General features: G+C 39.4%; 3 protein-coding genes across 47 annotated transcripts in view; 2 read left to right on the forward strand and 1 right to left on the reverse strand.

The window, feature by feature from the left end:
- Window positions 1-6,038, forward strand: part of LOC106047160 (protein-glutamine gamma-glutamyltransferase E-like) — a 20,495-nt gene extending 14,457 nt beyond the window's left edge. For both annotated transcript variants that reach the window (XM_048050684.2, XM_013198509.3), the window contains exons 10-13: window positions 1,343-1,648; window positions 3,369-3,526; window positions 3,741-3,874; window positions 5,708-6,038. In XM_048050684.2, the coding sequence (XP_047906641.1) occupies window positions 1,343-1,648; window positions 3,369-3,526; window positions 3,741-3,874; window positions 5,708-5,855 (746 nt within the window). In that variant the 3' untranslated portion in view covers window positions 5,856-6,038. The remainder of the gene's footprint in view (window positions 1-1,342; window positions 1,649-3,368; window positions 3,527-3,740; window positions 3,875-5,707) is intronic.
- The window catches only part of CCNDBP1 (cyclin D1 binding protein 1), a 105,286-nt gene that overhangs the window by 35,123 nt on the left and 44,903 nt on the right, over window positions 1-25,260 (reverse strand). For 2 of the 43 annotated variants that reach the window (XR_007159010.2, XR_010825287.1), the window contains exon 10: window positions 23,283-23,371. The exons of 40 other annotated variants lie outside the window; for them this stretch is intronic. Coding sequence is in view for 1 of the 3 variants with exons in the window: in XM_048050692.2 (XP_047906649.1) it covers window position 23,371 (1 nt within the window). In the remaining 2 variants the exon portion in view is untranslated. Of the gene's footprint in view, window positions 1-72; window positions 23,372-25,260 lie in introns of those variants that run through there. One more of the 43 variants, XM_048050692.2, reaches the window with a different exon arrangement.
- Window positions 8,511-25,075, forward strand: LOC106047158 (protein-glutamine gamma-glutamyltransferase 6-like). Of its 2 annotated transcripts, XM_048050683.2 has the most exons (15): window positions 8,511-8,650; window positions 9,533-9,647; window positions 11,677-11,850; window positions 12,058-12,110; window positions 12,225-12,297; window positions 16,613-16,731; window positions 17,348-17,476; window positions 17,639-17,819; window positions 18,026-18,161; window positions 19,695-19,798; window positions 19,878-20,120; window positions 21,229-21,546; window positions 22,514-22,677; window positions 23,423-23,547; window positions 24,570-25,075. In XM_048050683.2, the coding sequence occupies exons 2-15, from the start codon at window positions 9,641-9,643 to the stop codon at window positions 24,718-24,720; spliced, it is 1,977 nt and encodes a 658-aa protein (XP_047906640.1). In that variant the 5' UTR covers window positions 8,511-8,650; window positions 9,533-9,640; the 3' UTR covers window positions 24,721-25,075. The 2 variants fall into 2 exon arrangements, with proteins under 2 accessions (XP_047906640.1, XP_013053960.1); XM_013198506.3 differs by having other exon boundaries at window positions 12,058-12,297.

The following is a 25,260-nucleotide window of genomic DNA, read 5'->3' on the forward strand; positions in this document are numbered from 1 at the left end:
TTTTTGATACATAGCTGCTTTGTGGGACCTAAATAAGACAAGTCCAAACAACTTTGAGTAAAGCATTCACTGTTCTGCCTGCCTATGCTAATGTGCACTGCCTCTGCTTTGTGAGAATTAGCCAACAACCCAGTTATTTGACAGCAAGAATGAAAGGCCTGTGACAGAAACCTAAGCTAAATCAACATTTAGGTCCAAGAACAGCAACTCTTTCAAAGGGTCACACAGTATGCAAACTTGTCAGATCTTTGGTTTTGACAGTGCAGAAAAAAATGTGATAATCATGAACTGAATTTGCAAGTGCAAAGAATGAACACTGTTATTGGAAATATATATACCAAGGTTAAAAAGCAAGATAAAGTAGAGCCCAAATAACTAGCTTCCACTGTATATTGGGTCTGGCTGGGATGGAGTCAATTTTCTACATAACAGCCCCTATGGTGCTGTGCTTTGTATTTATGGCTACATATTGATAACGCACCAGTGTTTAGGGCATTGCTGAACAGTGCTGCATTGTCTCAAGGCTTTATTTCTCCCTCCCCCTTCTCCCCTGTCCCAGTTAATAAACTATGGGTGGGCAAGAGATTGTTAGGGGACAGAGCTGGGACAGCTAGTCCAAACTGACCAAAAGGATATTCCATGCCATACGACTCAGCAATAGAAGTTCAGGAAAAGGAAGAGGAGGACTGGGGGGACATTTGTGGTTGTGGCATTTGTATTCTCAAGCAAGTGTTATATCTGCTGAGGCCCTGCTTTCCAGGAAGTTGCTGGGCGTCTGCCTGCCAGTGGGGAGTAGTGAATGAGTTCCTTTTTTTTTTTTCTTTACTCATGTGCAGCTTTTGTTTTTCCTTTTAAACTGTCATTATCTTGGCCTGTAAGTCTTCTCACCTTCCTTCTAGTTTCTCTCCATCCTGCAGGAATGGGGAGTGAGTGAGGGGTTAGATGGTTGTTTGGCTGTTGGTCAAAGTCAACCTAACACACCGTACCTAACACAACAACCTAACAACCTAACAGTACCACAGCCATTCCCTTATATTAGGGTCCTTTTCTGTATCAGCAAATATGAATTTACATTTTTAGATATTACAACCATTAAGAAACATAGAAAAGGGAAGGGTGAGAAACTTTGGACTTAGGATTTTGTGTTACAAAAAGATGCTATTACAGGAAAAGTGACATTGCTGGCTGCAGATCTAGAAAATTAAGTGTGGCTGTGGAAAACACTGGCTCTGTTCTTCTCTAAGAACAGACACTAAGTTCAGCTGACTAGTCTCTAGGTGTAATGTAAAAGAAGAGATGTGTGTCAACTGTTGAGGGTAATTTTCATGGTTCTTTCTAACAGGCTCTAGAAAAGAAAGAGATATTTTTAAAAAAGCCCGTAAGAAGCTGGGACTTGAAGATAAATTTGATCCTACAGCACCGACACCAAAGGAAATTGAACAAAAGCCTGATATCTCAGGGAAGTTCAAAGTGGCTGGTCCTTTAGAAGTTGGCAAAGATCTCAATCTAATTCTGGTTCTTGTAAATTTACAATCTGATGTTAAGTCTGTTCATGTAAATATGACTGCCTGGAGCACTGTGTACACTAGAAGACCAGTTCGTGAGATCTGGAAGGACTCCATATCTGTCACTCTGTCTCCTGAGGAAGGTAATATTTCAAAATAAAAAAAAAAATAATCTCACAATTCTCACTAAAGGTTATCAGTAAGAAGGCAATAGAAGTTGGTCAACTTGGGGGAAAAAGGCATAACAAACTGTAATCTGAAAGTTCTATACAGAAGAGGCTGAAACAGCCAAAAATTTACTGCACTTATAAACAGATTAAAAAGACATGTTTCACATCCTCATTAGGAATTGGAATCTCAGTGAGTAGACTAGACAAGACTAGAACAGTTAAGTTGGAGGGGACTTTCACAGATCATCTAGTCCATCTGCCTGACCTCCTCAGGGCTAGCCAAAAGTAAAAGTATATCTTTGAGGTCATTGTCCAAACACCTCTTGAACACTGGCAGGCACAGGGCATATACCACCTCTCTAGGAAGCCTGTTCCAGTGTCTGACCACCCTCATGATACAGAATTTTTCTCTTATATCTAACCTTCCCTGGCACAGCTTTATGCCATTCTCCCTCCTGTCATTGGCTGCAAGGGAGAAGAGAACAGCACCTCCCTCTCCACTTCCCCTTTTCAGGAAGTTGTAGAGAGCAATGACGTTGCCTATCAGCCCTCTCCTCTCCAGAGTAGACAACCAAAGTATCCTCAGCCTATCCTCATAAGAGATGCCCTTCAGCCTTTTTACCAGCTTCATTTCCCTCCTTCATACATTTTCAATGACTTTAACATCCTTTTTGTACTGGAGAGACTAGAACCGCATGCAGTATTCAAGGTGAGGCCACACCAACGCTAAATATAGTGAGAAAATCACCTCTTTTGACCAGCTAGCTATGCTGCATTTAATGCATCCGGAACATTCAATGCATCCTAAAATACAGTTTGCCCCCCCCCCCTTTTTTTTCTTTCTTTTTTTTTTTTTTTCCCCTGCCAGGGCACACTTGTTATGTTAAATCACGGGCTGAATATAGTCAGCAGGGAGAGTTTTCCACCAAGTCTGATGACAGGGGCCATTTTCGCTCCCTTCTGTCAAGTGAGGTATGCTCCATTTGCTAGGATTTGTACTTAACAAATCTTGCTACTGGCAGAATCTAGGAAATTCACAGTGTCTCCATTTTGTTGCTTGCTTTTGTAAGACTTCATGCTGGTGACCTGTCATCTTTTCTTGTGTTTTTCATCTGCTCTACACTGCTGAAAAACACTTTGTGGCTCACAATGCTTGCATGTAGCATGGATGCTCTACAGTTCATCTGAACTTGACATCTATTGTATGAATGGCCACTGTGGAATTACCTGGATTCAAAGACAAGGGAGAGCCTTGCCAATCCAATGTTCCTTGATTTGAATTACAGCATGGAAACTACTGTAAAAACACATGAATAAAAAATAGTACGAGGAAAGAAAAAAGGAATGTAAACACGGCATTTAACCCACCTCAGAGCAGCCAGGACTGATGAGGCCTACCCAGAGAGCATCCCATAACAAATGTAGTGACGTGTAAATTCCTTAAACTCTGTCTTATTTTTCAGGGCAACTGGGAGGAACAGAAGCCGAGCAAGATAATACTAGAGACTAGAGGAGCGATAATATTGAAGAAATCTCTGTTTCTCTAGCAAACTGATAGATTCACATGAACTGACTTTGGCAGTGATGGCTACAGGCCTTTCTAGTCAGGCACAGCACAAAAGGAAAACATTAATACTAGGTATGACACTCTGTTCCCTTATAAAAGTGTTTATCATTTTTTTTTTTCTTTCAGAGAAACATTTTCCCATTAAGATATCTTACGCTGAATATCAACAGCAGTTAACTACAGACAACACAATTCAAATAACAGCGTTATGTCATGTAGAAGGTGGAATTCAAGTACTAGTGCAAAGAGACATTACCCTGGACAATCCTGCTATCGACATACAGGTGAATCACTGTCCCTTTACTCTAACTGCAGCGTAGGACAAAAGGGAAAATGAGCTTTTATAAGTACTTCCTTCCCCAGAAAGGGATGTTCTGCTCAGTTCTGCCTTGGTCCGTAGTAATGAGACACTAGGATGAGTGCCTCTTGTAATGGCTGAAGAGGCTTAGATTTGAAAAGAATACCGAGTCTGACCTTTCAAGCATTTTCCTTGTGCAGGTACTTGGTGAAGCAAAAGTGAATAAAGAAGTTGATGTAGAAGTGGTATTTACCAATCCTATTAATACAGAAGTGATGGACTGTGTGCTGCAGGTAGAAGGCAATGACCTGCTGAGAGGAATCCTTGAGATAGAGTAAGTACAAGAAGTGCCTTCTTCCTGCTATCAAAACTACATAAACCAGAACATAGACACGGATGACTTTGAACTGAACACTGAGATGACGCAGAATTTTCTTCTTGCACATAGCTTTAAACCACCTTTCCATCTCAATTAGGCTTTGGCTCCATAGTTTGGGAGGGTAAATAATTACCGTCACAATTTGATAGAATTTGTTTGCCTATCTATCTAGCAGGACCCCACAGTTTCAGCAAAATGTAAATGTATACACATGCAGTGAATGTTGCTGAGGCTGCCTATGCTGCTACAGGCCAGATGGGTTAAACCTTCTTGTTTTGATCATAGGACCAGCAATAGACTATGAGTGTTTCTGTCCGAACTATGCTGTCTTTTAACCAGGATATTTTTTCCCACTTTTTAAAATGGACTGCAGGTGCTAGTCTGATTGTTCAGACTTATAAACAATTTGCATTTACATCACACAGACACGCATGTAAAAAGCAGATCACAGAATTCTAGGGGTTGGAAGGGAACTCAAGAGGTCATCGTGTCCAACCCTCCTGCCAAAGCAGGTTCCCTAGAGCAGGTTGCCCAGGTAGGCGTCCAGACGGGCCTTGAGTATTTCCAGAGAAGGAAACTCCACAGCCTCCCCAGGCAGTTCCAGTGCTCCATCACCGTCACCGTGAAGAAGTTCTTTCGCATGTTGGTGCGGAACTTCCTGTGATCCATTTTGTGGCCTGAATTTACTTGTCTAAGGCCTGGAACTTGAACGCAACCTAAATTCCTGAGGCAGGCAGGAAAAGAATAGGGAAAATATTATCATAAAGGTTGCAGCATTTTGTTGTTGTTTTTAATATAATAAAAACGTTTTGGTGGTGTTGTTTTTTTTTGTTTGTTTTTGTGTGTTGGTTTTTTTTTTAAAGAAGTTTTTCAAAACAGGAACTACAAGTACATTGATTTTCTGCTTTTAGAACTTTACAAAATAATGACATTGGGAGAGTAGAAAGGAAGGGCACACAGTCAGGAAGCTACTAAATGATATTGAGATGGGTAATAGGAAGACTGGAATAAAATAATTTCCTTTTACTATAGATCCCGGGTACATGGAATATGGAAGTGTGCTCTTTCACTGAACACAAACACACACATGCATGCTGTCAAACCCAAACACAGCAATTTAGCATTGCCATTTGCACTTGAGCAACTAGGAACGGTCTACCCATAATTTATCATCTCTCCTGAGGGAATTTGGCAACCCTGTGTTATGTATCATATACAACTTTATCCTCAGGCAGGACAAAATAATGTCACATGGTAAGCCTGTTTGGTAAAATCATAAATATGGATCTCCCAGAATTTTAAACCATACTAGTTTAAAACATTTTAACTTACATTTAGAATTTCCTGGTGTCTAAACACTTAGGTTTCCATGGTGCCACAATCTACTGTAATTTGTGAGTTTGCAATCTACTGTAATTTGTGAGTTTGTAACACCGTGAGTACGCATCACGGTATTAGCTTGTTCTTTTTAATAATTCCATTATGTCTTTTATGCCTCCTGATCTGCTTGAAGTTTTAGCTCATATGATATTAGTATGCTCCCACCCTCACCCCAAATGAGCTTATTTGGATCACTGCGCAATGCTTTGTGAGAGAGCACTTAATGCATGGGCTTGAGTATTTAGGTATTTATCAAATAGCTAAGTCCTCTATGGTCGTTTCATGACCATCCTACACTGAGCTGATGGGAGTGCTTATGTAAAATGGGAGCTGGCTATTGAGGAAATTCAAGCATGATGTATAAACCTATTTTCTGCTGATATTTTTCCCTTTGTTTCCTATTTCTAGCGTACCACCACTGAAAGCTGGTGAGAAATCCAGTACAAAGTTTAAACTTATTCCTGTCGAGATGGGTTCCAAGCATCTACTTGTTAATTTCTCCTGTGATAAATTTTCAAATATCAAGGCCTTTAAGACTGTAAATGTGATTGACTAATAGGAAGATACATTATAAATGGTCTGTGTCTCTCTAAATTGAACAAAATGTCGTAAGAAATCTTGTATAAGAAAACCATGAGGAAAATAAAATCCCTGCTTTCCTGATAATGGGTTACCAACTTTACATTGTTAAAATTTTACATTGCAATTTTAAATAAACTCTGGAATAGGTGATTCTTCATTTACTGATGTGAGTGTTCATGTTATTAAATAGCACATCTTACCTTCTATTCAGAGACTGCTTGTTTGACTTTCATCTGTTTGTTTGGAAATCATTCTTTCTGGCTCCAGATGTTTCTACACAAACATTCATAAATACATTTTTACATATTCAAAGCCTTATTCAGTGGACTTGCAAAGCAGTGTTTCCCCTTCACTGCAACCATGGAACAAGAAAGTAGCCAGGATTAGGAACATGATTTACATTATTTAGCTTTTGTCGTCTTTTTTTTTTCTTCCCTCCTGTAAAGTCTGTCACTGTAACTTGAGCACTTATCTAGACATATTCTTTTCTCTTTCTCCTTCTTTTTGCAAATCACAGGACAGAAATGTTCTAAGTGAATTTAGAATGATGTCCAATTTGAGAGCCATTTCACAAACAAATTGGGATAATTGACAGTTCAATCTTTTTTTTTTTTTTATTTTTTTTCCCTCACTTGCTGATACTCTTCTTTGGGAATCAAAGGGAGAGTAATCTTAAGACCAGGGATATTTTACCTAGAGAAAAATTAGAAACTCTTCATTATGGTTTGTGAGTCAGGAAGCCATCCCTATCAGGGAATAATATATTAAATACAGAGTCTGGTTAATATCAAGGTCATCAGAATTCAGATTTAGTACAGTTTACTTAAACCCTCTATCAGTAGATGGGTACAGACTGCAAGCATGGAGAAAAACAAACAAACAAACAAACAAACAAACATAGCAAGGGAAAGAATACTTTCAACTTTGTTTGGGTGTTGTGAGGCCCAAAAATGGTAGTAAAGAGGTATGTCTTAATAAAAGGTGTCTTAGGCTTCATTTAAAAATTGTATAATTAACTTAACTATTGAATTCCACATCTCGAGTTCCTGTTGCTAAACAGTATGTGTAATAGCAAATGTTCTTTCAACACAACTCTGTCTGGCAGGTGGACAAGTACTTTGAGTGGAAACAAAAGCTAAAAGCTGGATTCCAGGACCTAGAGCTAGGTGTAGCCCACTGAGTGACTGGGTTTATGGATTATATAATTATACAACGGTAAGTCAATATCTGGCTGAAAATGAGCTGTGTAGATGAAGTGCATGGAAAGTCAAGCTACTGCTCTATTGTACTTGGACTGCAAGGCCAGGGAACCGGTAAAAACTTAGCAAGAGCCTGGAGCCAGCTCTGTGCCCGCACTTCTACCCCACAGCACAGAGTATGTGTGACTTTCAATAGGGAACACTCATTGTCACATGAGCAGCCAACACTCAGATTAGCTATAAACCCCTTTTGTCCTTTTAGCCTGCAAGAGTGCTTTAGGAGGGCAATTGCAGTCACTTAGTTTTCCAGTGCCAGTCACGTAACATCAGTATGACAGCATACTGGCTATGTAATGAGATGGACTACAGAGAGGTTGTACAAGCAAACCACAGTTTTTCTCCTGATGTTCTTCAAGGCTTGCCAGAGGCAAAAGCTCGCATCACATCGACCAAATGATGACAGTTCGAGCTCAAGCATAGCCTTACACTCACGATGCCAATATACTCTTAATGACTTCTTTTTGCATCCCTTTTATGAGTGAAAACCACCAGACTGTGCTAAGTCAAGTGATTTGCAGTAGCAGAAAAGACAGAATGTGGTGAATGGGACCTCTAGGTGAATTAAAGAGAGGCAACACCCTTCCCCTGTGTTAGTGCACACATGCATAAAGTTGATGTGTCTAATTAAATGCGTACCTACTAGGATACAGGCTCACAGAAAGGATTCTGCAACATTTCCATGGAAGTTATACTGATCTCTTTCTAGCAAAGACTAGAATCATTACAAGTTTAAGGTGCAATATGGCTACTCTAAGGTTATGACAGTGCAATACTTGAACAACAACTTATTAAGGAGGCAAGAAAAATATAAAATTATGTTTTCCTTGGAAAGTTGAAGAACTGCACGGCAATTTCAAGGCCACGGAACTAGGGAAAAGAAGGAATAAAATATTTTGAGCCATTTGGGATTATAGGTGGGTGGAATTGGGCTACGAAAAACACCTGTGACACTATTAAGTCATTAGTTACATAGGAACCACGACTGCTGCATTCCAAGTGGATTACAAAAGCAGCTGCTGATGCTTTGGTGTGGTGAAGGTGCCAACTGTCAGGTGTCAATTTGGGATGTAGGCCACTCTGAAAGTTTCTGGTGGCTTAGTGAACACTGCTGTGGGTGTGTCATGCAGAGGTAAAGGAGGTGGTTACTGCTGAGACAGAAAAAGTGGTCTGAGATTTAATTGCTTGTATGAGTAGCAAGGAAGAAGAAAGGAAATAGTCATGCTCCAGAGGGAGCAATGTGCAGTGTCTGAAGCAATCACTGTAAGTACTGAACACATGAACTAAAGAACTGGTCGATGTGGTTTATCACTAGGGCTGCGTGTAAAGATCAAGTAACATCAGAGGCTTGTGGCTCTTCTGGTTTCCAAGGAATATGAATTAAGGATAAGAAGACGACCAACTAAAACAGCTCTGTGCAATCAAATCTGTTCAAGAAGACTCCTGAAATAAATTCTAAGAGACTGAACATCCCAGAAACTTCCAAGAAGAGGAAGGACCTCTGAATTATAATGTAAGTGGAGATATACAAGGTCATAGCAGATATCATACTGCCAAATACATAAAGATTTAGTGTTTTTCTTTCAAGACAGGGATATTCACAAAAAGATGTAAGAAAGATGTAAGACGACTTTTTGTTTGTTTCTAAATCTGCCTTAGAAGCAATTGTTAGAGCTCAAGTTTTATTTGTTTTCAATTATTTCCTTTGTAATTGTAAAATTCAGACTACTTTTTTGTTGTTGTTTAAGTCTTTACTGAGTACTAAAACATAACCAGTGGAGCTGTGGAATCTTATCCAGATAATTATTCATCCCCACAAAAATGTCACTTTATTACCTGTACACTTTTTAAGTAGACCTTAAGGTTTGCACTGATAGAAGCTACTTGTGCTCCATAGTTTCACTTTTGTTTTGTTCATAAGAATTTATTTATTTTTAAATAGATAATGTGGAGCTGGCTAACAAATCAGGTAGACAGACATTTGTTCCAGGGGCGTTGGGGTTGAGTTAATTTGAGACAAAAAAAAAAGCTCATGGTTGTTAAACAAAACCAGAAGTGACATGAACCAAACTGGAAGTTAAGTAATCAGGAAATGCCTCTTTTCCTTCATGTGGTTCATATGTCCCACCACGCTCCCTGTTTCCTCATCCCTGAAGATAACTTATTCATGGCACACCTATTATTCTTTGTAGGAAGTTCTACTTGTCTTGGAATCCAAGAGAATGCATTTCCTCTGAGTAAATAATTTTGGTATCTCCTCCCGTAATTACACCCACGTTGAGCAGTACCATTGGTATTAGATTTACATATATTATAGTAACTAGTCAATTCATTTGACAAGTCTACAGGTATTAATAACAAGTGCTAAGTACCTATTCCTTCTGTTGAATTTCAGCTGACAGCACAAAAAGCTTGCTGGCTTTTTTCTTTTTATGATTAACGTGAATTGGACAACCCTGAAGAACAAAGTAGAAGGTGTATGCGATTCACATAAGTTGAGGGAATGGCAGGTGAGTTCTGTATGTCATTTGCTTACCTTCAGCAGGTTATTTATTCGGGACTGTTTAAGATATATGCCCTGTAGGTATCTGCATAGAGATGTCTTATCTAGAGGAAATTTTATATTGTAATTGGTTCTTGCATTTCATTTTCAGTGTTTTGTTATTATTATCAGATCTGTTTGAAAGTAATTTTCAAGATTAGCACAAGATGTTGGGGGGGGGGGGGGGGAGGAGGAGAGGGGAGGGAAGAGAGAAAAAATAAATTCCCATTTCTCCAATGTCACCACACGTAAATCTAGCTAAACTCTTTATTTTTAAAATGCTATTTCACACACATTATACTTTACACTAATTTTGTTAAAACAAAATAATCTATCTTAACGGAGCCGTGAGCATGGAACTTATAGACGGGATTCAAAGAAGCACTGAAACCATACTCAAGGAAAATGGTAATGAGAATATCTCCGCTTAGTATTAACAGAGATCAAAATTTAGAATGATTGGTGACCTGGGCAACTGGAAAGCAGCTCTATCTTTTATTCACTGATGAAAGAAACTTTCTCAAATCAGTTTTTAAAATGTTGTTTTGCGGGGTAAACAACAGCCTAATGCAGTTCTTGTTTGTCCAAGATATTAGTGCTAAAGATAGTCTCTTTCAGCTCGTCAGAAGTTACTCACTTTAGTTCTATATGATCTTGGACTAAAAGAAAAAAATCCTTCTTTCTTGATTTTAATCATAGCACTTCACTTTTTTGGCAGATTGAAAAAGGAAGAAAATGAAATTTAATATAAAGATTGTATGTAAGCTGTATTTTAATATGCAGCTATATTGGTTCAGATCTGACTTCATATTTCATTGCTGTGCTTTATGGTATATGACAGAGTTGGAAACTTCTTTGAAGATCTCTGCCATAATACTGCATTGTGCCACAAACCTTAATCTGTCTTAATCCATCCGTTCTACTCGTTGTTTGTTGTTGTTTTCATTTGAGTTTCCTTTAAAATGGTAATGGTGGTGTCACCCCCTGCTCCACCACCCCCCCAGAAAAAAGCTCATTGCATATGTGATACTAGCACTAAAAAATTATTTTGTAGAACCTTCCCCAAGGTACTTGCAATACAATGCCCCAGATGCATTCTCTGGAGTCTCACAGGACAAACACAGGGCCTCTCAGAGCTCCTAAAGGCAGTATAACTGCACCAGTTGGAGCATGGCAATAAAGCATGAGCAAGAGAAGGGAAAACACTCTTGGTAAGAGAATTGTATAAATACTTGCTTTTACGTTGGCATAAAATATATGCTATAAATGCTATATGCATAATCATACGTGCTTTAATGCTAATATAGCATTTAAGGTGGCAAATGCCACTTTGTGGGTTTTAGACTGTAGAGCACAATAACAGTATGTAGGGAGACATTTGATATCAGAGAACTGCAAGCACACTAAGTCATCAGAATTCCTCTAGGACATAAGGGCAGGGTCTATGAGAATAGAAACACAAGCAGGCCAGCTGTAACTTCGGATGGGGCTAAATTTAGATGGCTTTCTTTGTCAAAAGCTCCAATGCATGTAAGAGACAGGCTAGTTGTAAAAGACAGACTATCACCGTGTATCCTTCCCTACTGTAGGCCAGATGGCACCAGAATGTAAGCAGGAAAACATCTCCTAATAGCCATTTCTAGAATAATAAAAATACATATGTTGAAAATGTAGAGGGGCTGCTAGCCACTTTATTTGGTGCCAACTTTGAAATGACCCTGATTTGCATTTTTTTTTAAAGTCCAGTGATAAAATAGTATCTTATACCGTCTACGAAGTAAATGAGTTCTTGGTGTATGATAGTGCAGTAACAAAACCCAAGCACAGCTTTTTTTTGTTATTGACCACTAGACTTAATCAATTTATTTGGCCATCTGCTCTGTATCCATCCTTCTTCCAGTAAAAGATAACTGCTGCTAGCAATCTCATCATTCCACCTGGAATAAATGACTTCTTTCCACACTGGCTACTTTTTAATGTCTTCTCTTATTTTACAGATCTGACACCAACACATATCAGCTGGCAGCCATCAGTAAATGCAGGTGCACACCATACTGACAGATATGCTAACACTGAGTTGACTGTGAGGCGAGGACAAGCGTTCACTATTACTTTGTACTTCAACAGACCAAAGCAGCCTGGGGAGAGCCTAGCCTTTGTCACTGAAATAGGTAACACTCCCTTAGGTTACTCCATGCTCTCATAGAGCTGTAAGTCTTTATTCCTTTTAGCTTCCCCCTATTCTGTTTAAAAATTTAATTTTTCTTCATGTATTTCTAATACTCCCCCCTCGCCCCCAATTGTGCTCAATTCAAGTGTGAGATTAATACTGAAACCACACTCTATAATGCAAATCAATCATCCCTTCCTTCTGGCAGGGCCATCCCCCTCAGAATCTCACCATACAAAGGCTGTATTTAACCTCTCTGAGGTGGGTGCAAGTGGCTGGAGTGCTGTCCAAGGATCCAGTGAGTCTGGCTACACGAGTTTTACAATATCTAGCCCAGCCAATGCCATCATCGGACGATACAATCTCATCCTCCAGGTAACCTCAGGGAACAAGATCTTCTCCAGATTCCTAGGGCAGTTTGTGATGCTTTTCAACCCTTGGTGCCCAGGTAGGTACTGATGCCATAGCTCTTGAACGTAACTGATTTATTTACTTTCCTATCTGCACAGTAAGCTTGCTCCCTCAAGTTGTGTCTCTGTGTCTCTGGGGGCAGCAGTCTTAGCCATGTGTTCACAGATCTGTTTTAACTGCATTAAAAATGCACCAGCCCTCCTCCCTTCCCCCCCCCATTTATTTATTTTTAATTAAAGGGAATGTGCTGTAGAGGATGACATCACAGACTTTCTTCAGGACTGAGCAGATCACTTTTTCTGTAGATGAGGGCTGATAGACTTTAAGTGCACGTACATTTCAGAACAAGCATACAGTGATGTCCTTTACTTGCACCTAAATCAAAGCAAGTCTGCTTTTGTAGATGTTACCTGCAAAGATAATAGCTCAACTAGCGTTATAAACTGATAGAGGGCTAGTGTGAGGAAGATTAGTATTTCCCGTATCTTTCGTCATGGGTTAGAAATGGACATCTCTTGCCACTCCCACTTTTTATTTCTGCAGCCTCAGCATATTGCAGAAGAAATGCAAGTTCCTAAACTCTGATTTTGCAAATACATGACAAACCTAGATTAGCCCTAAACTATACCACTTTGGAGTTAAAGAGTTCTTATCCAGCCAACTGACTATACAGCTTGTGTAAGAAGAGAGAAGTTACCACCATCTGCTGTTTTCTTCATGTGATCAGATGTTAGTTAGGGGCCACTAAGAAGTATGTCAAGAGCCAAGATTAAAAAATAAGAATCTGCTAACTAGTTTGGCATGTCTTGGAAGACAGAAAATAATTATATTGAGGAAACTCAGGCTGTCTCTGCATGGACAGTCCTGAAGAAAAAAAGAAAACTCCTGTAGAACCTCCTGAAAAATCATTTGTTGCATAACTTCTAAGTGATAGGAACCACACTGCAGGGACATTAAAATTGTCAGTCTTTGACACTGGTACTTGTAAGACCAGACAAACTGTTGCTAGAGGAAAACTGAGAAAAAGGAAGCTATGACCTTATAATTTAAAACTAATGATTTTGCAGAAGAGTCCTCCAAATTTATCAGACAGTGACCACTGCCAAATAAAAAGGGAGTATCCTTAAAGTAGGATGTGGCTGTACAAGCTTCTGCGAAGCATAATAGCTCTCTGATCCTGACAGACAGAAACACGTTCACTTTGAGGGTATGTTACCAACACAGTAATTGTCACAGTAGATAGGATATAGAAAAAAATATTCTCAAAGGATAAATGGCAGAAACAGTCTGTATATAGTGTTCCACATGGGAGCTTAGTCACTAAGCTGGTAAAGACAGGGATTACTTCATAAACTGTAGTATCAGTAAAGAACTACCTAAAACTAAACAGTCAGGACCATAGATGAAAGGAAAAGCAGTGGGTTAGAGAAAAGCTGTTAATGGATCCTTAAGCGCCATCTGAAAGGACACACTTATCAAAAGTTTCATTATTGACTTTGTAATGCTGACATTAAGTGGCATTGTTCATAGACAGATGGACTGGGATGCCACAAAAATAACTGGATGACCTTAGGGACTGGAGTGCTAGAGAAAGGATAAGATGTAATAATAGAAAATAAAAGACCAGGGAGAAATAAGAATTCCGATGACAGGCTCACCAGCTGAAAATCACGTGTAACGTGAAAGTACTTTTTAATCAAAGGATGAGAACCACAGTGAAGTGGCTCTGAAAAAGGCAAATGCAATATTAAGCTGGGTAAGAGGAAACAGTCCCTCTGATATGTAAGTATTAATGGCATTGCACAAGGAGGTAGCGTGATCTCACTTGGAATATTCTCAATACATCTTTCATGAACAAGAATTATGAAGTATAACAAGTTCAGAGCAGGGTTACTATCATGACTGAACACAAGAAAAGCCTTCTGGATAAAAACTACTTTAAAATTTTTAGTTTAGCAAGCAGAAAGCTATTCATTTCACAGGTTGTATATCTGAAATAAGCACAGAATTTGGACACAGAAAACACCAATCTTCCTACAATGGTAATAAGCCAATAAGCTTAATAATTCAATTCAAGTATTTGTTTCAAACCTGTAGATAAAACAAAAGTGATGTTTTACCATTAAATGTCCTTTTGAGACTTAAGTAAAGGCAAACTTCTTTAAGATACATACAAGCCAGCCTTTGATAATAATGCATTATATCCTGATGCTATTGAAGGAACGTACAGTCAACTACTAGAATAAGAAGTGAACAGCTAATCACGGAAACCATTTCCAGATACATGAAGGAGAAGATAATCCTCAGGAGTAGTCAGCATGGATTCACTAAGGGGAAGTCATGTCTGACCAAACCAACAAGCTTCTGTAATGAAATCACTAGCCTGATGGATGGGGGATGAGGTTGGGGGGAGCAGTGAATGTCATCTTCCTGGACTTCAGTAAGGTCTTTCAGACTACCACCTATAAGATCCTCATAGAGAAGCAGCTAAAGTATGGGATGGATGAACAGACAGTGAGGTAGATTGGAAACTGGTTGAACTGCCTGATCCAGAGGGTAGTAGTGGTGCAAAGTGCAGTTAGAGGCCATTAACAATGGGAGTACCCCAGGTGTAAATGCTAGGCCCAATCTTTTTTTAAGATCTTCACTAATGATCTGAATGAGGGGTAGAAGACACCCTCAGTAAACTTGCAGACAGCACAAAACTGGGAGGAGTGGCTGACTCACCAGACAGTCACGCTGCCATCCAGAAGGACCTTGACAGGCTGTAGAGGCGAGCTGACAAAAATCTCCTGGAGTTCAACAAGGAGAAGTGCAGAGTCCTGCACCTGGGAAGGAACTCCAGGCACCAGGGCATGCTGGGGGTCACCCAGCTGGAAAGCAGCAGAAAAGGACCTGGGGGTCCTGGTGGACACCAAGTTGGACATGAGCAGCAGTGTGCCCATGCTGCTAAGGAGGCTAAAGGTATTCTTGGCTGCGTTAGGCAAGGTATTGTCAGCAGGTCAAGAGAGGTGATTCTTCCCCCTCTGCTCAGCTTGGGTGAGGCCGCACCTGGAGTGCTGCATCCAGTGATGGGCCCCCACTACAAGAGCAACGTGGACATACTGGAGATAATCCAATATAGGGCCACCAAGATCATCAATGGAGCACCTCTCCTGCGAGGAGAGGCTGAGAGAGCTGGGATTGTTCAGCCTGGAGAAGAGAAGGCTCAGGGGAGATCCCATCAATGTCTATAAATACCTGAAGGGAAGGTGCAAAGAGGATGGAGCCAGGCTCTTTTCAGCGGTGCCCAGTGCCAGGACAAGAGGCGATGAGTGCAAACTGAAAAAAGACAGGAGGTACCGTCTAAACAGCAGGAAGCACTTCTGTGCTGTGTGGGTGACAGAGCACCGATATAGGTTGCCCATTGGTGCTAGAGACTCCTTCTTTGGAGATCTTCAGAATTCATCTCGACAACCTGTTCTAGGTATCTCTGCTTGTGTTCTAGGTATCCCTGCTTGAACAGGGTGGTTGGTCCAGAGGACATCCAGAGGTCCCTTCCCCAATCTAAATCATTCTGTGAAATAAATTACACATTCTTTTTACTTGCAGGGAGGGAAGGGAGTTCATTATAAGAAGGTAAAGAAATTGACTCAGTAAAATAGAAAACTTATTTGTAAATTATTTTTTTAAATCCTGAAGTTTCAGAAAATAGTTTTAAATATTATGAGATTGAATACAACACTAAGTAAATAGTACTAACCTAAAGAGAGAACAAAACAACCTGGAAATCTGTTGGAAGACAGTGCTTTCATAGCAGCTATATACTGTGTCATAGACTAGGGCGACCAATGAGCAACAATGAAATCAAAGTGAATGGTTCAGCAGGATATCCTAATAACATTTCTGATAGTGATTTGGACTCTTAAAACAAGGTTAAGATCACTAGAAAATAGAGTAAAATATCATTATCATCTGTACGATTGTTTTCAAAAGTGTCTTCTGCTTGTAACTACTCCAATAAGGCAGTGAGCTAACTTGGACATTTCTCCATCTTCTCCACAAAACTACAACATAAAGAGAAGGAACATTTGTATAATATAAAAAGGCTACACTAAAAATTGGGGGAAAGAGTCACAGTAATATAACATGCATTTCCTTCCCTCCCTCTGCATGCCTGCCCCCCCCCCCCCCCCCAAACAGTAACTAGGTATTTTCATTGAACTGTGCATGTCCAGGGAGTTATAGCAATGAGATATTGTTTTCCAAATAGTAAAGCTACTTCCTCATGTTAGGTCAAGATAAAGTTTTTTTTCTAAGGTTGCTAGTGTTCCCAGCTTTAAGTGTAAAAGCATGTCCAACTTTGTTTTCAGGTGATGATGTCTACATGGCTAATGAAAACGAGAGACAGGAATATGTTCTAAATGAAAATGGAATTATCTTTGTGGGCAATGCAAAGTACATTGAAGCAAGAGGATGGTACTATGGACAGGTAAGCTGTAAGGAATTAAGTAGGACTCTCATTCTGTCTCCAATATCATTTTCTCTTACCATTGTTTGCCTCTTTGATAAGTATACATATGCATATGGAAACTGGACAAACCTGGCTAGCTCTACTTGCTGTTTGCTCACTGCGGACCTTGTAGGACTTAGGTCTGAGAGATGACTTAGCACAGCACTGCAGCTAGGACTGATTTCTACATGTACCATGGGCCTCATCTGCGATCAGAACATCCACAGCACGACTGAAAATATACTAATGTGGATCCAAGACACCCACTGTTTTTTAATGCAGTTACAATGGGCTAGAACCAACATTGATATAATTCCAATAACTGCAGACAATAAACTTGCCAGATTCAGTTTTATTGCAGTCATTTTTTTCCTGACGGCCAAAGACACCATGCCAGATTTCTGGTTTGTTTAGTTATCCCTGGCTTTAGCCAATATTGCAGCGTGAACCAACCGCACACTACCATCTTTGTGCCTCACTATTCCTGCCACTTTTGAGCTGAAATAGCTAAAAAAGAAGGAAATGAAGTGGAATCTCCCCTAATTTTGTTAGCATAACTATCTATTTCTTTAACATTTCTCCTATCTGATCACAGTTTCAAGATCAGCTTCTAAACATCTGTCTCACCATGCTTGATCTGAGTCTGTACTATCGTCAGGACCCAGCCATTGATGTATCCCGAAGAGGAGATCCTAAATATGTGGGCCGAGTAATCAGTTCTATGGTAAGAAATGGACAATTTAATCTAAACTCTGCACACGGAAAGCAGTCTCTGCCCCAGTGAGACTTAACCACCTGATCCTTGAGCAATATAATTGAAAAAAACTAGATATGGTGCATTACACGCAGCTGATTTTGCCCATTCTGTCCATTGGCCTATTTTTAGATCAATGGAAATGATAATGATAATGGAGTTCTCCTTGGAAAGTGGCAAGGAAGTTTCCATTCACATGAGAACCCATCCAGATGGGACGGCAGTGTGGTAATCCTCCAGAAATGGCGTCAGGACAACTACAAACCTGTTCAATATGGCCAGTGCTGGGTTTTTGCAGGTGTGATGTGTACAGGTAAGCTTTGAGAATAAAGGACTAAGGTGAAATGGAGGCAACATGTGACCTGTGGTTTTGTCAGAACTACAAAGCAATTAATTCTACAAGAGGAATAATGCTTTGAAGACTGCAAATGCTGAAGAACCACAACATTTAGAAAAAACTTTGTTTCTAAAATATCTGTAATCACTGGAGTCTTTTGTTTTGTTTTTAATCTATTTCAGTTTTGAGGTGCTTGGGGATTCCAACTCGTTTGATTTCAAATTTTAACTCTGCCCATGATGTGGATAGAAACCTCAGCATTGATAAATACTATGACAGCTCCGGGAAGAGTCTTAATATCAGCAAGGATTCCACGTGGTAAACTTAAGTTTTTGCATCTCACCCACAGTTAGAGAGAGGATTTATGAGATCAAAAAACATGAGCATTAGTAGTACAAAAGCAACAGAGCGGATATTTAATACAAACATCTAAATTAATAGACTAGCCACCCATTTGGAAAGAAACCATATTGCACAGATTTGGGGTAACATTTACTTCAAACAAAAAACAACAACAAGAACAACAAGTTTTCTTGCAGTCCCAGACCTCAGACTAGTTGCAGCTTTTTTAAGAAAAACGTATGTTTCCATTGAGAATGTACCAACTTCAGAGTCTGATTTATTTACCCTTAATCAGACTGTTCCTAATAATGCAGCTATGTACCTTCCACGCTCCTAACTAGTTTACTGCTGCAATAACTTTTTCATTACATATCTAAAGCCTGTGTTTCTCAGAGTGGCCTGCCATTCTCCTCAGGGAGATAGGAGCCTCCCCAAGAAGTTTTCCAGGACTCCTTTAGCTGGCCCTTCCCTTTATGGGAGCTGTAAGAGGGAACAATCCCAACACTCTCCAGACTTGATTACTGAGGCCTTGTAGTCCAGTGCTCTAAACTGTAAAGTGATCTACGATCATGACTCAAGCCCCAAAATTTGAATAGCCAAAGAAACATGATTTTTTTTATACTATACCATTTTATACTTTATTTACTCCCCAATTTCAAATCAGAACGTGAACTAACTACAGCCATTTACCCAAGGGTATATGACATAACTGTATTTTTGTGCTTAGCCAAAATTTCACTTTTACATAGCGTGTTGTTTTTTTTCCCCCCCCCCGAGCGTATGTGGCTGAACAACATGGGAACATTTTCCGTCCCCTAACTTCCTTAAAAGCATTGGCCTCTGAACAAAGCATCTTTTCTGGGTCTTCCTGTGACTTACGATTAACCAATCCTTTGCGCTATCCTTTCCTTTGGCCTGTGGAACTCAAAGAAGTTTTAAACAGGACAAGAGAGATTCGCAGAGAATAAGATGACTAATAACCATTAACTTAGTGGTCTCAACTCTGACTGCTAGAAAGCAGTAAGGCATATCATGGCAGGGGTCACTCAATTCACATACTCTTCTTAGCTTGTTTCTAAACATTTCCTGCTGCACACTACTATAGATGGACTATTGTACTTCATTAGTGTTTTATTTTATTCCATTATAGCTTTGTTAAATTTCTTTTAAACTTAGCAACTCCCACATTTGAAGGTTACTGAGCCCAATCCCCAAATGTTGCCTATATCCACAGCCTAAATCTTTCATATCATTACAAAAGCAAGCTGTTGACTTTTTGTTATTGTTGTGGGTTTTTGTTGTTTGCCGATTTGTTTACTCACAGAGGCCTACAGCTCAACAGCAAGCAGTAGATCTGTACTTTGAGAAAGACAGTGAGTTGCTGTCTCCGGACAGCTTGTAACACATTTTAGGGCATCTTTAAAAACCACAGTTCCCTTCTCCTTTCAAATTGGAAGTTTGTATGCCTCTGTATTACCATGCTTTCTAGACACCGTTCTTTGTCTCCAGGGACTATCATGTCTGGAATGAAAGCTGGTTTATTCGCCCAGACCTGGGAACACAATACAATGGATGGCAAGTTTTAGATGCGACTCCGCAAGAACAAAGCAAAGGTAACTGTATCATGACTTAATATTGCTTCCCCAAACTAAGCATGACTAATGAAATTTGACTATTTTTTTCATGTTTTAGGATTATTCCAGTGTGGTCCTGCATCTGTCATAGCCATCAAAGAAGGCGATGTAGACTTGGATTATGACACATTATTTGTATATACAGAGGTGAATGCTGATTGCAACAGATGGATAGTATACAATGATGGAATTAAGAAAAGAGTTTATTGTGATACTGAAATAATTGGCAGGTTTATCAGCACCAAAGCTGTGGGCAGCAATTCCCGTGTGGACGTCACTTATAACTACAAATACCCAGAAGGTAAAGGAAGAGTTTGTTATCACAATTCATCTCCTACAGAATTCTTGGTGGTAGGCAGCTAGGATGGGTAGCCTGTTTTGCCTGGGTATCTCTGATTCCTTTAGAAAATACTTCTGTTGTCAGGCTACTTTCCTAATACAGTAGGTATTATATTTGTTTTTGTGTACTCAGTAGTTTCCTTGCTAAGGCACAGCACAAAATATACTTTAGTCTCTCACAGAAAATTACAAAATGAAATGTATAGAGAAAACAGGGCTATAAATTATGTTTTACTACCTAAGGCAGACAAATTCTCAAGCCGTCATACAAAGAGTGCACAGGACTGTAGTATGGCAGTTACAGATTAATAGATAGCAGCTTTCTGGTTTATCTGGCAGACAGACTGGGACAACAATCAAAGCTCTAATCGAAAACCTTAAACTAGTCCTCTAATGCTGTACACCTATCATCTCCCATATGACCACAGACTCAGCAAATAAATTCTCCCCTGCTGTGTCCATTCCAATATTTCATGTTTCCTTTTGAAGACGCCACTATACTCTGCTCCCAAGGGTGGTGACTAACTTGGTCTCCCTGTCTAACTAATACACCGAACTACGCTCTTTTGTGCTTCTGCTCTGACATCCAGCCATCAGCTAACCAGCTGTTCAGTTGTTATGTGTTTGTACTCCCTGTAGACTCAGTCTACAGAGTATTGGATTCTAAAAACAGAACTACTGGGAAACAGTAAAGGGAATAATTGCCATTCACCTGTACTTAGGAAAACAAAGCAGCAAAGGTTAAAAACAGCTTAGTCATGTTTGCAAGAATATTTTTCTTCCCTTAAACACTCGGTATCTGTCTTTTCATAAGAGTTGAGGATTGCCGTTCAGAATCAGTGGCCGTATTTCAATACTCCAGGCCACAAGCTTTTAGTGCAACCATATTTAATACAGAGGCTGGTTATCATCAGGTTAGCAGAGTGACACTTATCACACTACTCCATATTCTGACCAAAGAAAAAGAAATCTTGCAGTACAGAGTTGACATCCTGTGTCATTCTGATAGTCTTTAAAAGTTCAGTGGAAGAAAAAAGTCTGAATCTGACTTGGTTCTCTCCTTCAACCAGGTTCTTCTGAGGAAAGACGAGTTTACAAAAAGGCTCTGGCCAAGATATTTGGATCAAACATCACGGAAGGACACACTGAACCTCCACGTGAAAGATCTTCAGAGGCCATTAGAAAACCTGGGATCTCTGGGAAGTTCAAGTTGGCTGAACCTCCAGTGTTTGGCAAAGATGTTACCCTTATCTTAATTCTCAATAACCTATCTTCTGACCACAAGACTGTGAAGGTGGACATGAGTGCATCAACTGTCCTGTACACAAGGAGAGCAGTGGCAGAGATCCTGAAGGCAACCGCATCTGTGGATCTCGGTTCTAAGCAAGGTAACATTTAATATCCCCAAGGAGCCAATATAGGACTCCTCTTCGCCATTAAAAATCACCTGAAGGCAACTGGAAGGAGTAAATGTCGATATCATGTCTGTATCAGCCTCATAGTACATTGACTTAGTCCATATCTTAGCTTAGCAGCATTGTTTATGACTATTTTACAATTATTTTTTCCCCCTCCGAAAACATTCACTAGTTAAACCAGGAACTGAAGGTCCATGAGTTCTTATATAGAAGGCTACGTCTGTATTATAGCAACAGAAGCAACACACATATACATGTGTCTGCGGTCAGTATGAGATGTATAGGAACTCTTAAGAAATAAAGAACTCTGATTTATGCTTTCTGGCACTCAACAGGCAATACTTCAATATAATAGATTTTAACAGAAATTAACGGGCAAAAGTTAAAATTTACAGTTACTAGCCCCCACCCTATCACCTCCCCTCCGCCCAGCCAAGGTGGAAACTAGCCTAAATTATTATAGAGATCTTTTTCATCCCCAACCTCTGCAAAGAAACTTTTCATCCCCCCCTCGCCCCCAGCAGAAAAGCACTAGGACCAAGACAGTAAGCAGCTGACCAGAACACTTGAATAGGATCTCTGAAACTTGACTTGACTAAACAAACAGAATATATGGAGGGAATAGATCAAAATGATTACATATCTGTTTATATAAAATACAAAGGTACAGGAATCCAGTAAAATGCAGATAAGCAGATTCCGTGTTTCAGGTCAAAATTCTCTATTCCAGACCGTAAGGGTCAAATGAGTTCTTTTAAAATACTGAAGATTCATCAGTAGAGGGAAATACACAACTGGCCTCACAAGGAAGAAATATACACAGACTCCAGCTGTCTTATCTTCTGTTCTCTTGCATAATTTCAAAGAGCCTCACACTAACTCTCTCTTCTTTAGCATTCTTTGAGAATGTAATGGCTCCTAAATGTCTGAATTGCAGGAAAACATATCCGGTTAAAAATCCCTTATTCTTATTATGGAAAATACCTGACTACTGACAAACGGATTCAAGTTACCGCTTTGTGTGAAGTCATGCACATGCATGGGGTAAAGCTGCTGGTGGAGAAGACAATCATTTTAGAGGACACAAACATCATCATTAAGGTAAACAATTTTGTCGTTGAGGTCCTAAATGGACAGAAAGAACTAAAGAGTCTTTCTGGAGCTCAGAACTTAAGACGAAAATTTGAGGATAAATGCATGAATTTAGACTGCAGTTTCAGATGTTGCTCTAAAATTCTGAATGCTTAAACGGAGAAAGTATGTTTTCTCAAAATGGCAGTATGTGAGAAACCACTTTCAAATCTTTGCTGGAATCTGCCCCCTGTTCTTCAGAACAGCTGTTACCTTTCTTCTTTCCCAGACACGTTCCACTGCTGTGAGTTTACAGAAATTGTTTTCATTCCATCTTCATTCTCGTTGTTGGCAAGCCTTTGTGTTGCATTTAAACAATTTTGCCTTCTCCCAAAGTACAGACATAAGCCCTGAATTCTAATTTATATTAGGGACAGTTTATATTGTTATAACACTGTAATGAATGATGTGCCCAGAAAAACACAGTTAGCAACCCTAATATCAGACAGGTTTAAATGAGACGTCTGTATAGACAGTATTTTGTTTCACTGAAATTGTATATAGAACACTGCATGCAGATTGACAGCACTATTTAGTAAATCCAAATCCAACTTCACATATTAGCAAAGGCATACCATGTGTGAAATTCCAGTGCTCCTACAAATATCTTATTCGTCTTCAAATATAAGAGATGCTCTGCTTACAGTTCAACTGAACTCCGACTCTAGAAAAGCGTAAAAGAGTGAATGATCAGAAAAGTGTCTTTGTCATTTAGATTCCTCGGCGGGTTGTAGTGAACAAAGCTGCTACTCTAGAGATCTCATATGCCAATCCCCTCCCTGAACCTGTGAACCGCTGTGTACTACTAGTGACTGTGATGAATCAACAGGTCAAAATACAGTAAGTGAAAGCTGCAGCATTTACTCAGTGCTTCTAACATGACCAATAGCATGGTTAGTTTCTCAGTAAGAAAAAAATCATGGTTAAATTGTCTTTATTATGGAATATATATATTCAATTTCTGAAAATAAAAACACCACCAAATAAATATGTACTGAGAATTGATGATTTCTCAGTCATGTATTTTTTCTACCTAGGAACTTCTTCAAGAACTAAAAACTGCTAACATTCTTCTTGGGAGAGCACGTGTGCATGTCATGTTCTTTTGTCTCTATGTTAGATCAGCTTGGCTTTGCATTTCTGTTTTTATATACAATACCTCAATAGTACAAAAGTAATTCTGAGCTGGAGCAAACCAACAGAACAGTGTCATAGCTTCTGTGATTACAGTCTGAACAAGAAGTTGCTCTGTACTTCATTAGTGTAGGAGAAAATTATGCCTTTTCAAGACATGACAGCAAGATGTTCTGTTACTTTTTTTTTCCCCCTCTAGACTCTGATTTTTTTACGGGTTAACTCAGTGTTGCATACTTATTATTTTCTAAAGCTTGTTTTATTATGAAACAGCCTGACTTGCTGTGGCTCTGGAAATATTTGGACATGATAACCCATAAAATACGGAAAACATAACTGCAGTGAAAAACTAAGCTGAATGGAGACAAAAAAAAAAAAGGACCCTGGCCATGAGAAGAAATCATATTATTGCTAAAATGGACATGAGCCAAGCAGGCATCAAGCAGAGAACTGACTTTAACATGTCTTCCTATTCTGAGTTTTGGTGTTGACTAACCAAACTTGTATCCAGCTCTAACACGGAAGCATGCTGTAGTGCTTCTAACCCCCATAATTCTATTCAAGAGTAAATGATTGTGGTACTGTCCTCCCTCACTTCTTAGTCTGCACAAAACCCTAAGTAATTCTCAGAAAACAAAGTTGGGTCTGGAGTCCTGTTGGTTATTGGGAATCTCAGTGAAACGCAACATAAGCCTGAATGAATTGATTTTTTTTTGTTTTGTTTTCAGTCTGGCACGACTGGCACCAAAGGAGAGATCAAGAATTTATTTTGAATTTACACCTCGAAGGACTGGGCCCTTACAGCTGCAAGTAGACTTCTCTTGTGACAAATTTTCACATATTAAGGGCTTTGTAACCATTGCAGTAGCACCCATGTAATGTGATGGAGTCAATCTCCTATTTCAGCATTAACATGACAAGATACTCTTCTTTGTATAGGGACAGTGATGACAGCGAGAAACTTCCCACAGAAATGGGTGACTTCTTACGTTACAATAGAATTAAGTTTCCTGCTTTTACAGTGCTTAGTTATCTAGTCTCTACCTGTATTTCTTTTTAGTCCTCTTGTCCAGAGAAATAAAACCCCTTCCTTGTAGAGATAGTTTCACTGTTCTATCAAATCTACTCATTGTGTTAAGCTGCAGGTTTTGACTTTTCCATCAGATAATTAATGCAATCTCTTTGTAATCTCATTCTAAGTGTCAGCAATAAAAAAACTATTAAAATAACTGTATTCTTTTCTAATGGCTTGTATATTCCATGAAAATATTATGAAAAGAATCAGAAAATCGTGGAAAGTTCATTTTCCTGCATTTAACAAGTTTTATACCTTAAGAAGTGGAACATTTCCTCCATTGATCAATTCATTTCTTTATTTTGTGACACCTGTACCTTTGTGAATGGGGGAAAAAGCCTACA

This window comes from Anser cygnoides, chromosome 16 (assembly GCF_040182565.1).
Source record: "Anser cygnoides isolate HZ-2024a breed goose chromosome 16, Taihu_goose_T2T_genome, whole genome shotgun sequence".
Taxonomy (NCBI): domain Eukaryota; kingdom Metazoa; phylum Chordata; class Aves; order Anseriformes; family Anatidae; genus Anser; species Anser cygnoides.

What these genes read in the sequence shown, in the direction of transcription:
- LOC106047158 (XM_013198506.3), top strand. An exon ending in ATCAGCAAGGATTCCACGTG is followed by an intron (nt 18,162 to 19,694) that starts GTAAACTTAAGT and finishes CTTTGTCTCCAG; the next exon opens with GGACTATCATGTCTGGAATG. An exon ending in GGATCTCGGTTCTAAGCAAG is followed by an intron (nt 21,547 to 22,513) that starts GTAACATTTAAT and finishes TCTGAATTGCAG; the next exon opens with GAAAACATATCCGGTTAAAA.